Source organism: Podarcis tiliguerta (assembly GCF_965153285.1).
Source record: "Podarcis tiliguerta genome assembly, chromosome: 2".
Classification (NCBI taxonomy): domain Eukaryota; kingdom Metazoa; phylum Chordata; class Lepidosauria; order Squamata; family Lacertidae; genus Podarcis; species Podarcis tiliguerta.
Genome location: NC_139535.1, coordinates 56897004 through 56909697, shown reverse-complemented (window position 1 = coordinate 56909697; position 12694 = coordinate 56897004). Strand labels below are relative to the sequence as shown.

Genomic DNA, 12694 nt, shown 5'->3' with positions numbered 1-12694 from the left:
TTTGCCAACACTTTTGTGAGATTTGCACCTACTTTATTTTAAAGTTTTGACTAATATACGTATCTTTGCAAGCACTTCATTCTGTTTATGAAGATATTTATTTTCATGTACATTTTTCATGAATATATGCATGTTCATGCCCGTTTTTTTGGTTGGAGAGCTGTGTCACAAAGTTTGGAGAAGTGAGAATTTCAAAGGATAGCTGCCTTTTAGTTCGAGAATGGGAATTGGGTTGTTTCTCATTAAAATGCAAACAAAACCATATTTCTCCTCATTCCCTAGACCTAGGCAAATATAGAGTCTAAATATAGATCTTCTGGTTACATTAATGAGTATGTTAACCAAGAGGGAAAACATGACTTCCTTCCCCCCTTAATTTATCTTAGTGTATGTCAGTAACAAACCTGAGCTGTGCAAAGTCTTCTAAAATAAATGATTTGTAATAGTGTTCCTCCATTATGATACTTTCATATCTTCTTTCCACTCAGTAACAGTTTTATCTATTTTTAGGTTTGGGGTTTATTTCCTACATTTATATCCTGACTCTTCATATATAATTTTAAGGCAGCATACTATGTCTTCATGGATACTTGGTATCCATGCACTTAAAGCAATTGAACAGTTAATGACACAATACACAACTTCAATAAGCATCTGAACAAGAACACTTAAAAGTATTTGAACACATACACCAATAAGATAAGAAAACTACTTAGAGCACTACTTTGACTGCCAGTGCCTTAGCTGGAGACCAGCAGCCACGTTCATCACATTTATAAAATTCAGCTGAGAAATATAGATGCACAAGATCTCTGCCAAAATATACAAAGAAGGCTGTCACAAGAGGGATTATTTACAGTCCCCATCACAGTTAAAAGAAAATTAAATCACAATGTTCTGCCAATATAACTTCATATCACACACACACACACCCCGATTCAGTATGAACTAAGGGAATATTTGCTTTGAGGCACCGCCATAAATTAAACAACAGCATGCCTAAATCTCATGGCTTTCGCCACAATTTCCCAACATATCCAGCTCAGAAACTGAACTGTACAGTCTTGAAAATACCAGGAGTGTGTTAGATGCAATGTTCCATACAAGTCTTTAAATGGAGTCTTAGACTGTGGAGGCAAGAAGAGATACAACTGCCCAGTATTCTGAACTGCAGTAACTCCTGCTTGCCAGTCAATTTTGCTTATCCGATGGCATGAGTGATGTATCTTCCCTCCTCTCTAACACCCCTTCTCCACCTCCGTGGAGGTTTCTACTAATGTGGTTGACAAAGCTGGAGCAGGGACCAAAAGGATAAAAAAAGAAAAGCTAAAGGGAGCAAAACGGGGGAGGGGGGATTATTTCCTGCCTCCTATGTTTTTTGAAATCTAGATCCAAAAATGCACTAAAGCTGTTAATAGTGATCAACCTGCCATTGTTAGAGAGTTGGGGCCTCAGACCTGGGTTTTGGCTATCCTGCTCTATTTTATCTCTTTTTTTTTTTAAGGAGTTACTTTTAAAGGAGCTCTCCCTCTGAGAGTCAGCTGAAATTTGCATCTACATATAGAAATGAGTTTATGCACATTTTACACATGTTTGTGTCATGGGCTTGTGCCTTGGGTCTTTTAAGGACCAAGCAAGGACTCGTTTTTCTACCTAAAATATACCAGTGTTTTTATATTACAGTGGTAAATATTATTACTATTATTTTAAAAAGTCTAGCTCTATAAACATCAAAAAACAAATATTATTTTACATACACATATTTTGGAAGAAAATATCTACATATAATATTGAGATTACAGAGCTAGAGCTAGAGGGGAATGGAGAATAATAATGACGAATAAACCATAAGCTGTATGTTAGTCTAATGACTATAGAGCAGCCTTTGCAGATGTTTTGGACTACTGTACAAGTCCTGTCAGATGCATCCAGGATCTTGAGGGCACCAGGTTGGCAAAGGCTGCCATAGTGTCAATGGCTACATGCGCATAAATGACTGGACAAAAAGTATTACACGCCATTTTACCAGACCTACCCAGAAGCCAAATTTGAATACCAAAGACTTGTTCCAACTACCAGCCCAACATCTCAGCTGGGGGAAAAATACATAGCTGTGACAGTTAACAGAGTGATTTACAATGATGTGGTTGACATGAAAGGTAAATGGACTAGAGAAATATTTTATAGCAATATTGCTATAAAAGGTGATTACAATACAGCAGGCTCTAGCCAAAATGCCCAGAAAAAGACATAGGTAAATTGCCCTCAGTTCCCCACTCAACCACACACATACTCAATAGCTTAATACAGCATCGTTGTACGCCTAACCAATGCTGGTGTCAGCATAATTTTGGAATGTTGTGATGTCCTCAAAAGAGCAACACAACACCACTTACACTGCAACACTTACACTGCAATTCTGCACATCTCCTCAGAAGTTAGTCTCATTGATGTCTGTGGGACTTACTCCTAGATAAGTGTGTATAGGACTACACCATCAATGAGGCATCCACCTCTTCCTCTCTCTCTCTCCCCTGCCTTCTTTTCAACCCTATGAGCTTGCCCATTGTTTACTGATGCTGATTCTGATAAACAAAATAGAGTGTTAAGTGGAATTGTACTGTTTATATTAGGGTTTGCAACCACATTGCCAACTTAGGGAGCCATCCTATGCCCACCTGGAGCTTGGTTGAGGAGGCCACAGAAAATGGCATGAGCATACCATACAAAGTCAGATGCCTGCAAATGTTAAGTGTTTTGCAACTAACACTTATGACTTGGCAGAAGTCATATATGAATAAATGTACCCACTTAGACCTCACAATAACCTTGTGGGGTGGGTAAGTCTGGATTTTTGCTATGGGTAAAGAAAACAAAAATGGAGAAGGGCATGACTTACTCAAGTCACAAAGTATACTGCATCTGTAAGTGGTATCATGCCTGATAATTAGATATGGCCACTCAAGGTTTTAGTGTGCTAAATGATGCTATTAAGTGATCTGGACATCTCTTTATTTGTTAAGTAAAACCCTCACTGGGTTTAAGCACACTAAAATTTGAATCAAATCAAGGTTAAGAAGTCAATCTACTGTCAATCAACTAACTTACCCGTTGTTCCTACTGAGAAAATATAGGACAAAAAAATGTTCTTAACATTCAATATATTCTTAAACATGGCCAAAGGGAATGATTGGCAGAGATCTTCTTAGGTTTTGTTTATTGAAGAAATTCAATGAGATTGGTGGAGGTGAGAAAATGTTCTGGAGCGTCCATGGAAGTTGGAAGAATGAAACTCAATAAGGAAGCAAATGGAAGAGTCCGTCTGATGACTGGGTCATCAAGGTCTGTTACCCTGTCCCCATGCAGAGTAGTGCAGAGTTGTTGCCCATGTACTATAGACATGGGATAGCTCCTTGAATATAGTATGAAGGCAGGCTTTGCAACACTTGGGAATGCAGCAGTTTCCTTGATTCTGAATGCCAATTCTTCCATCACTTGCTCTGGGGAAAACAGAATGAATTTAGTCTGAGGTTCTGAGAGGACAAAATCTCTGTAAATAAAACGTTATGAAGTTTACTACAGTGGTACTTCGGGTTACATACAGTTCAGGTTACATACGCTTCAGGTTACAGACTCCACTAACCCAGAAATAGTGCTTCAGGATGAGAACAAAAATCGTGCTCCGGCGGCGCAGCAGCAGCAGGAGGCCCAATTAGCTAAAGTGGTGCTTCAGGTTAAGAACAGTTTCAGGTTAAGTACGGACCTCCAGAATGAATTAAATACTTAACCCGGGGTACCACTGTATTAGGATAACAAACTATACTAGGTATGTACTTAGGTAAATTCAGTGCTTAAAAAAAATGTTTAGGGGTACTCTCATTTTGACTCAAGAAAATCACCATTTTATAGTTCAAATCGGGAAAAATAAATACAGTAAATGGACAAAAGTACAAAGATTCACAAAATGTTTAGGGGTACCCCTGTGTACCCCCAGAAAAAAGCACTGGGAAAATCACTTTGATATGAAATCTATGCTATCTGTTGCTTGCTTTGTGCAGCAGACTGGCTTGCAAAGGTTTCACAATTTCAAGAGGCTGAACATTGCCTGTTGAAACATGCCAATGATCTTTGAACTTTACACAGCATTATTTTCTAATAGTAATTTATTCCTGCAAAGTATATTGGCAGTTCACAATTGTTCTCAGCGAAATTTTGTTTTAAAAATAATTAAAAATAATTTGTAAAAAATAAAAGTAATCCACATCCCTAAATTCTTTGGGGCAAAAGGAACATATATTTAATACTATGACAACCTAGGGGCTCTAAAAACACACACACCAAAAACGCAAGGCTTGGATGAGGTGGATCAATTTGATATCTGAAAGTCAATAAAATGGCAAATTTTCAGTTATCAGTACACAGAAATTTCTAATATTGACCGCAGAGAAAGGGATATTCTCTGGGAGACTCATGGAACTGCCACAGTTATTTCCAAAGTGGTCATCATTTCTGTATGTGGAAAAAGGAGCCCCCTCATAAGTTCCTAAATTCTTGTATGTTGAACAGAGTTCTTGGGTTTTCTGACTCTGTGAATTTGGTCCTGGAAGTATCTGAAATGATTATTGACTGAGGCTTAAAGGTAAAGGTAAAGGACCCCTGACAGTTAAGTCCAGTTGTGAACGACTCTGGGGTTGCAGTGCTCATCTCGCTTTACTGGCTGAGGGAGCCGATGTTTGTCTGCAGACAGTTTTCCAGGTCATGTGGCAAGCATGACTAAGCCATTTCCAGTGAAACCAGGGCAGCGCACCAAAATGCCATTTACCTTCCCGCCGCAGTGGTAGCTATTTATCTACTTGCACTTTTTGACGTGCTTTAGAACTGCTACGTTGGCAGGAGCTGGGACCGAGCAACGGGAGTTCACCCTGTCGCAGGGATTTGAACCGCCGACCTTCCGATTGGCAAGCCCAAGAGGCTCAGTGGTTTAAACCACAGCACCACCCGCATCCCTTACTCTACATTCCCATTATTTGAGCAACTGTGGGTTTAGAGACAGGCATATACTGGGTGTGCATCTGGTTCCTTCCTTAGACTGCGAGTCACCATAAAATTGCAACAGGTTTTTCTGCAGCGTTTGGTTGTTGTAATAGCCCTCATCTCCCTTATTACAGCCATGTGACTTTGGCTTCTTCTTCTTCTTACCTTTGTCACGCTTTCTTCCTAAAGCTTTCTGGCAACCTGAATGCCTTTATATCTGGGAAGAGAGTCATAGTGAGAGGGTGGTGTTACACATCTGAAGGCCCATGTGCGTCAAAATGACATCAACTGGGGTGTGTGTGTCAAAGCAAGAGTCCTGACAAAAGAGTGGAAGGCGTAGGACAGAAACTGACCCAGTGCTGAGAGGACCAGTTCACATTTTACACAATTGCTAACCTCTTTCGCCCCCTTCAGTTTTCTGGCTACAATAATGGGATGATGAAGAGTTATTATAAACTTCTGGTGTCCATTGTCAATCTATATATAGTAAGAGCAGAACAAACCTTAGGGCATGGTCCGATATTTTTTATACCAATTTCAGATTTTGTTTTCCTAAAAAAAAGGAGAGAGAATAGATTAGTGTGAACACACATACAGTCCTAATAACTTCGCTGGTGGAAAGGCCTTCATAGTAAGGTCACAGAACATTTCACAGATTAGATGTGATGCTAAAAAGAATTCAGAATATGATCTGCTGCAAAGGTACTGTTTTCTGTCTCAGTACAAACATTGCCATTAAATCTGTTCTGATGGTTCTCTTAGCTTCTTTTTAAGCATTGTGCAGAAACATCTTTTATGAATCAGGATACCGTAAGAAGCACCTGGAAAATGCAACAGTTCTGATTAAAATAGCCCACTTTGAGTTTATTGTAATCCCCACAATTCTGTTGAAAGTAAAGATGGAATGGTTCCACTATGAATGTGTGTGCCGAGTTAAGAGGATCCTTCGCTGCCGGCCACTTCAGTGCATGAGAACCCCTGGTGGGAATATGCATTTTGGTTTAATTAATGAAAAAGTTGTATGCCTTTCAGTGTTATTATGGGCAAGGCAGGCTTGGTTTACTCACAGGATTCTGTCACAGAGCATGCACTCACTGCCGTACGTCTCGCCATCTGTTCCACACACCTCCTGGCTTCTCCTCTTGCAAAGGACTTTCCCTCTGGTTTGGGGGTATTGGCTGCAGTCAGCCTAACAAAACAGCAGCAAAAATACTAGAATGGACACTTGGAGAAGACAACTATACTCAGTCATCACCTCCCGGTCGTCATGGCTGATTAACCTTATACTTTGTTAAAGTTTGGAAGAGACAATGATAAACTGATATTTGGCATATCTGGAAACCTAAGGTGGCATCTGACAAATTCATGCTCAGAACAGACCCAGTTAGTCTTGACTAACTTAACTCCATTGATTTCAATGGACTTACTCTGAGAATCACTTAGTCAGATACCATTCCTTTAGTACTGGGATGTCCAACTTCCAAGAGACTGCGATCTACTCCCACTTAAAAAACCCTGGCAGTGATCTACCCATTGTATTGACCAAAATTGTTGAGCTTTTTTGGGGGGGAGGCAATCGACCAGGATTGACCAGGGATGCCCCGCAATCGACCAGTAGATAACAACCAACCTGTTGGACATCCCTGCTTTAGTAGTTCCATTTGACTCAACAGATCATTTAATGCTAGCCCTGCCCTCAAATTATTCAGAGTCTCACCTTTATATGACCAGCCTGACATTCACCTTCGTTCTTTAGCGCAAGGGTATCTTCAGCTTTCCTAGAAATAGTAGAATAAATGTTATATGGTGCTCCCCTATCACTCCCCTAAAGTGAGTTAACCCTATGATCAAGTTATGGTAGACTATGTGCAGAACAGATATGAGACAACATATAGACAGAAGGGAGAGGAATCAGATGATGGCTTAGCCAAGGCATTCCAAAGCAGGGCAATACTCTGTTGATTTAGGATATATATGAGTTGAAGATAGAAGCATTAACAACGGCCCAGCCTGGCTGACTGCTTGTGCCAAACCTGACCACCCCAAGCCCCTCCCCCAACTGCACCCACCCTGCTTTATGTTGCATTAAGTGCTATATTGTATTTATTGTGTGTTGTTTCCAGTTGTTCCTCTAGTCGCATGCAAGCAATAATTGAACAACATTAAAATCAGCAAAAAAAGCAGAACAATCCTCAGCATCACTCAGTGTGTCATGCTACCTAATTAATATGCTGCTTCCAAGTATTGAGAGAACTGCTTGAGGATCTTTTCGCATGACTATCAAGGGCACAACACTCATAGGAAAGGTGCCTGAAATCCCTAAACACAGTTATTCTCAGACTAGGGCAAGTCACTCAAGCAATTGCTATTAAGTGCAGGTTTCAATTTTGGGCTAGACTGCAATGTTTTAAAAATCACACACACACAAATCACGTTCCAAAAGCTGAATCCTGACTGTTGTGTGATAAGTTCAGGATGTCAAAGCTGAATGCGTGGACTTTTTAAATGTCCACCAACGTGCACCTCACAATGGTTGTGTGAACCAGCTCTTGTGGAGGAAGCAGAATCTATACACAACAGCTTTGGACACACTTGGGGAACCTGATTACTGATATATATGCTTTTTATGATGAGATGCTGATCAATTAATGCAGAATACGAGGCAGTTGCTTTTCATACCTGCTGTCACAGTTTGGCCTCACTGTTTTTTGAAGACAGGTCTTTCAAGATGTCTTAGGATTATGAGGAATTCTCTCCCTTTCTTTCACACACACCCTCCTTCACTCATCCCATTATGAATTAAATCCTATCTTAATTCTTGGCTAGGTGATCATTAAACACGGCTAGAGTTTCCAATGAATGATGACAAAGATGGCATCCATATAAGCATTGCCATTATCCTGAATTATCTGTCATTCCTTTAATTGGGATCTTGTTGATCTCTGTGTATGTCATTGGAAAATCACCAAGATGTTGGGTAGTTTGCAATGAAGTAAACACAATTAGGATCCCACAGTGAAGTCAGAATGCATTTGCAATGCCCCCAGAGCAACTGCTAATACTCACACAATTGCGGAACACAGGAAACATTTATTGCTATATGTTTTCTCATCAGTGCCACAAACAGGAGACCACAGAGTATTGCACGAAGTCCCTTCCTTCTTTATAGCGGCTAGAATTTGATCACAGTCCAGCTGGAAGGAGAAAATAGATATAAGTAAATTAGATAACATGCTACAGTATAAGGTAACTTACTTAATCATAAATGTTTTAGGACTGACAAAATACATATAGGGAGGCTTTTAATGTTTAATGTTTCATTATGTCTTTATATATGTTGGAAGCCGCTCAGAGTGGCTGGGGTAACCCAGTCAGATGGGCGGGGTACAAACAACAACAACAACAACAACAACAACAATTGTTCCATCGGCTCACAGCTCTTATAGTGAGGTGTTTCATGGTCAAATTTCTTCTCAATAATTTTTGGGACCTCTTTGATAGCCTTTGCTCAGATCATCCCTCCACACCATCACCCCCAAAAGGATGGGTATGACGAACAATAGAGAAAGAAACTGAATATAAGTCCTGCACTGTACAAACAGCAGAAAAGAAAAGAAAAAGCTGGAACTGATCTGATGTGTAGTGCCAGCTAGCTAAGAACTGCTCAATAAAAGGACACATGCAAGGCATTCTAGAACATCTGAAGGCAACCCTATTTAGGGAAGTTTTTAATGTTTGATGTTTTATCATAATTTTAATATTCTGTTGGGAAACCCAGCCAGATTGCTGGAGTATAAATAATAAATTATTATTATTATTATTATTATTATTATTATTATTATTATTGACAGGTTCCTTGGCCAAGGCAGGAGAATCAACGCATCTACCTGCCACCTCATCCAAGAGCACCCTGTGCATTCCCCAGTCAGTTTGTCAGAATTAAGGATCAGTTCTGTTATAAGAGATCACCCTTCCTGTTCATCTACTACATAGTAATAATAAAAACAATACCTGGGTTGATCACTGTGAGTGTATACATATGTGAGCATACCACATGAAAGGCTCATCCATCTGTTCTTTTCATCTACACAACCATATATTTAGGAACAGCCGCAGGAGCCCTTTCTTGTAACAAGGGATTTATTAAACAGTAGCTGATGTAACTGTTTTGTTTGTTTCCAGTCACTAGAGGGCAATGTCTCATTCCAACAAATTAACATACTTTCCTGATATTTATGGAGGTGTGTTTATATGTGCAGGCCTGAAGGTATGTGAGTAATTATGAACAGACAGGTAGGTAGCCGTGTTGGTTTGCCGTAGTTGAAACAAAAATTTAAAAATTCCTTCCAGTAGCACCTTAAAGGTAAAGGGACCCCTGACCATTAGGTCCAGTCGTGACTGACTCTGTGGTTGCGGCGCTCATCTTGCTTTATTGGCCGAGGGAGCCGGCGTATAGCTTCCGGGTCATGTGGCCAGCATGACTAAGCCGCTTCTGGCGAACCAGAGCAGCGCACGGAAATGCTGTTTACCTTCCCACCAGAGCGGTACCTATTTATCTACTTGCACTTTGATGTGCTTTCGAACTGCTAGGTGGGCAGGAGCTGGGACCAAGCAACGGGAGCTCACCCCGTCGCGGGGATTCGAACCGCCAACCTTCTGATTGGCAAGTCCTAGGCTCTGTGGTTTAACCCACAGCACCACCCACGTCCCACCTTAGAGACCAACTAAGCTTGTTAGTGGTATGAGTTTTCGTGTGCATGAAGAATCTGAAGAAGTGTGCATGCACACAAAAGCTCATACCAATAACAAACTTAGTTGGTCTCTAAGGTGCTACTGGAAGGATTTTTATTATTATGAACCGACAAGCAGAGCAAACATGAGTTTGGTCTTTCTACATATACTGTACAAGAAAGAAACTCATATAGTTATTTGCATATAGCACGATGCAAGGAGAAATATACGTTTATGTGTATCCTTTCTACAAAGAATTCAAAGGGACTTTAGAGTCTTCTGGCTTGAGCTCAGAAAACACTGGAATTTCCAGATTCAGTAGAGATTAGCATTTGTTTGTTTTTTAAGGAGAACAGAAATGATTTTAGGACTTGCAACTTCTCAGAATTATATTGCTATAATGGGAGAATCTGCGGCTTCTGATGTTTTCCCTGCAGACAGTCAAAAACCCAGGAGCACTGGCTTCGTACTGAATCAGCTGGCTTTAAATTCCAAGCCACTGTGGGAATTGAAACATTAGAAGTGTGATGTATAAATACACAAATATATACAAACACTGATGTTCACATATCATCATCAGCAGCAGCATCCTTATATTTATTACCTTCCCTTCACCTGTAGGTCCTGGGGTGGGCTGCAGAAAAATAAAGTACAGCATTAAAAATAATTTAAAAATAAATTTTAGTGGGTTGCGTGGCTATTCCCGCCCCCTCCCACAGATGGAATAAATAAAGACACAGGACGCCAGAATTTAGGTTAATGAGCGAAAAATGGCCACAACTTTATTGATTACAGGTAAGAGCAGTATTGGCTTTAGGCATTGGCCCTATCAGACTAACCGCTATAACCGGGAAGGGTTAAGCACCAACAGGGGGAGCCCCCGAGATGCACATCCCTAGGCGCTCCCCGAGGGGTTACCGCTCGGGAGCGCGCTTTAGGCCCTGGCCTCCATAGGTTTCGGATGAGGCGACGCCCCCCGGAGTCCTTTAATGAACTACCCTTCATCATTTGGAGGAGGTGATGGCGTTCCTCCCCCCCCCATCTCATTTGCATAATAATACCCTGCCAATGCCTAACTGCCAAAACCAAGGTGTTGTGACGTTTTGCTACGAGGTAGGCGAAAAAACCAAGTGGCTTCCAAAATATAGCCAATTAGCCAAATGGAAAAACTCCTACCAGGCCCCTTGCGGCGACCAGCCGAAGCCCATAGCAAAGTCCAGATGAGAACCTAAAGAGCGGGACGGTGGGAAACCGCAACTGCTGAAAGAAAAGAAAGGGGCGAGCATGGGCTGCCCTGACCTTAAATGCCCCTTACAAGTCCCGCCCCCGCTGCCAGCTGATTGGCTGGCGCGGAGAATGATGAATACTAATGACCCCGGGATTCCCTAGGTCCCGCGGGGCTGCAGCCAGCCCCGCGAGGGTGTGAATAGGGCGTGAGCCCGCAACCCCCCCCCGGATGTCGGGAGTGGCTTTGTGTGGCTATTCCCGCCCCCTCCCACAGATGGAATAAATAAAGACACAGGACACCAGAATATATATATATATATATATATATATATATATATATATATGAATTGAAACATTAGAAATGTGATGTATAAATACACAAATATATGCAAACACTGAAGTTCACATATCATCATCATCAACAACATTTATTATATTTATTACCTGCCCTTCACCTGAAGGTCCTGGCGTGGGCTGCAGAAAATAAAGTACAGCATTAAAAACAATTTAAAACAAATTTTAGTGGGTTCTAAAATATATATAAGTTTTCAAAGACCTGGGTATAGACGTGCATCTGCAACATTCACTGAAAAATATATAGTGATGAAGAGAGAAACACCTCTGTGGGGAGGGAATTCTACAACTTATGGGCTGTACAGAGAATACCCTCTCCCAGGCCATCACCACCACCCCAAACTTCTGAAGTAGGTGGAGCTCTCAAGAGGGCCTCTTTGCTTAGGTGTAGGGAAGGAGGCAGCATTTCGGATATTTGGGGCCAAAGTCATTTAGAGCTTTAAACATTAGCACGAGCACCTTGAATTGGGCCTAGAAATGAACTGGTAACCATTGTTGCTGTTTTAAAACAGGGGTTATATGAGTTCTAGATGGAAGGCAGTCAGAAATCTGGCAACTGCATTTTGGACCAATTGAAGTGCCCAAGCCATCTTCAAGGGCAGCTCCACGTAGAATGCATTGCAATAATCCAGTCTGGAATTTACCAGAGCATGGAGTAGTACCACAGCCGGGTTGTGAGCGATGCAATAAATGCAGAACCACTCCTCACAGCTTATTTAGTTCTTGGGCACATAGACCATTTTTATTTAGCAACAGTACAAGCATGGGACCATATCCTTCTGTCCCTACTGGAGTACCCACATAGCCACTACTGCTTTGTGACAAGGATTTATTCTGTTGTTGTGGAGTAGTGGTTAGAGGATTGGACTAGGACCAAGGAGGCCAGGGATCAAATCCCCTCTCATCTTTGAAGCTCATTGGATGACTTTGGCCAGTCATTATCTCTTAGCCTAAGATTCTTCATGGGGTTGTTGTGGGGCTACATTGAGAAGGGGCAGAACCATATAAACTGCCTTGGGCTCCTCAGTGAAAAGGTGGTATATAAATCTAATAAATAATGTAACCAATAATGAACTGTATTAGGAGGTGATTTTTACCTTCTTGTCCCCAACAGCAATTTTCTTCTGCCTATTGCGGAAGGGCCCTTTCCTACAATTTTCATTGTAGTATGATGACTGTCCTGTCCTAGAAGAAAAGTCACATAAGTTTTTCTATCCCTTAAAAAAATATAAGTGTCAGTAGCCGTCACAACATCCGGTGGCAACAAATTCAACAACTTAATTACTAGGCGTCACAGGAAGAAGCAAAGTGCTTCCTTTTGTTTGTGTAGAACTGTCAGCCGATCAGT

General features: G+C 41.1%; 1 protein-coding gene across 3 annotated transcripts in view; it reads right to left on the bottom strand.

Moving 5' to 3' along the window:
* Nucleotides 1-3200: 3200 nt before the first annotated feature.
* LOC310669425 (serine protease inhibitor Kazal-type 5-like) overlaps nt 3201-12694 on the bottom strand; it is a 28784-nt gene continuing 19290 nt past the window's right edge. Inside the window, exons 10-18 of one of the 3 annotated variants that reach the window (XM_083423351.1) lie at nt 12444-12531; nt 11437-11466; nt 10370-10399; nt 8101-8228; nt 6752-6812; nt 6102-6223; nt 5538-5586; nt 5200-5251; nt 3201-3500 (exon numbers count right to left, since the gene is read on the bottom strand). In XM_083423351.1, the coding sequence (XP_083279477.1) occupies nt 5246-5251; nt 5538-5586; nt 6102-6223; nt 6752-6812; nt 8101-8228; nt 10370-10399; nt 11437-11466; nt 12444-12531 (514 nt within the window). In that variant the 3' untranslated portion in view covers nt 3201-3500; nt 5200-5245. The remainder of the gene's footprint in view (nt 3501-5199; nt 5252-5537; nt 5587-6101; nt 6224-6751; nt 6813-8100; nt 8229-10369; nt 10400-11436; nt 11467-12443; nt 12532-12694) is intronic. The other 2 variants (XM_083423353.1, XM_083423352.1) reach the window with 2 other exon arrangements.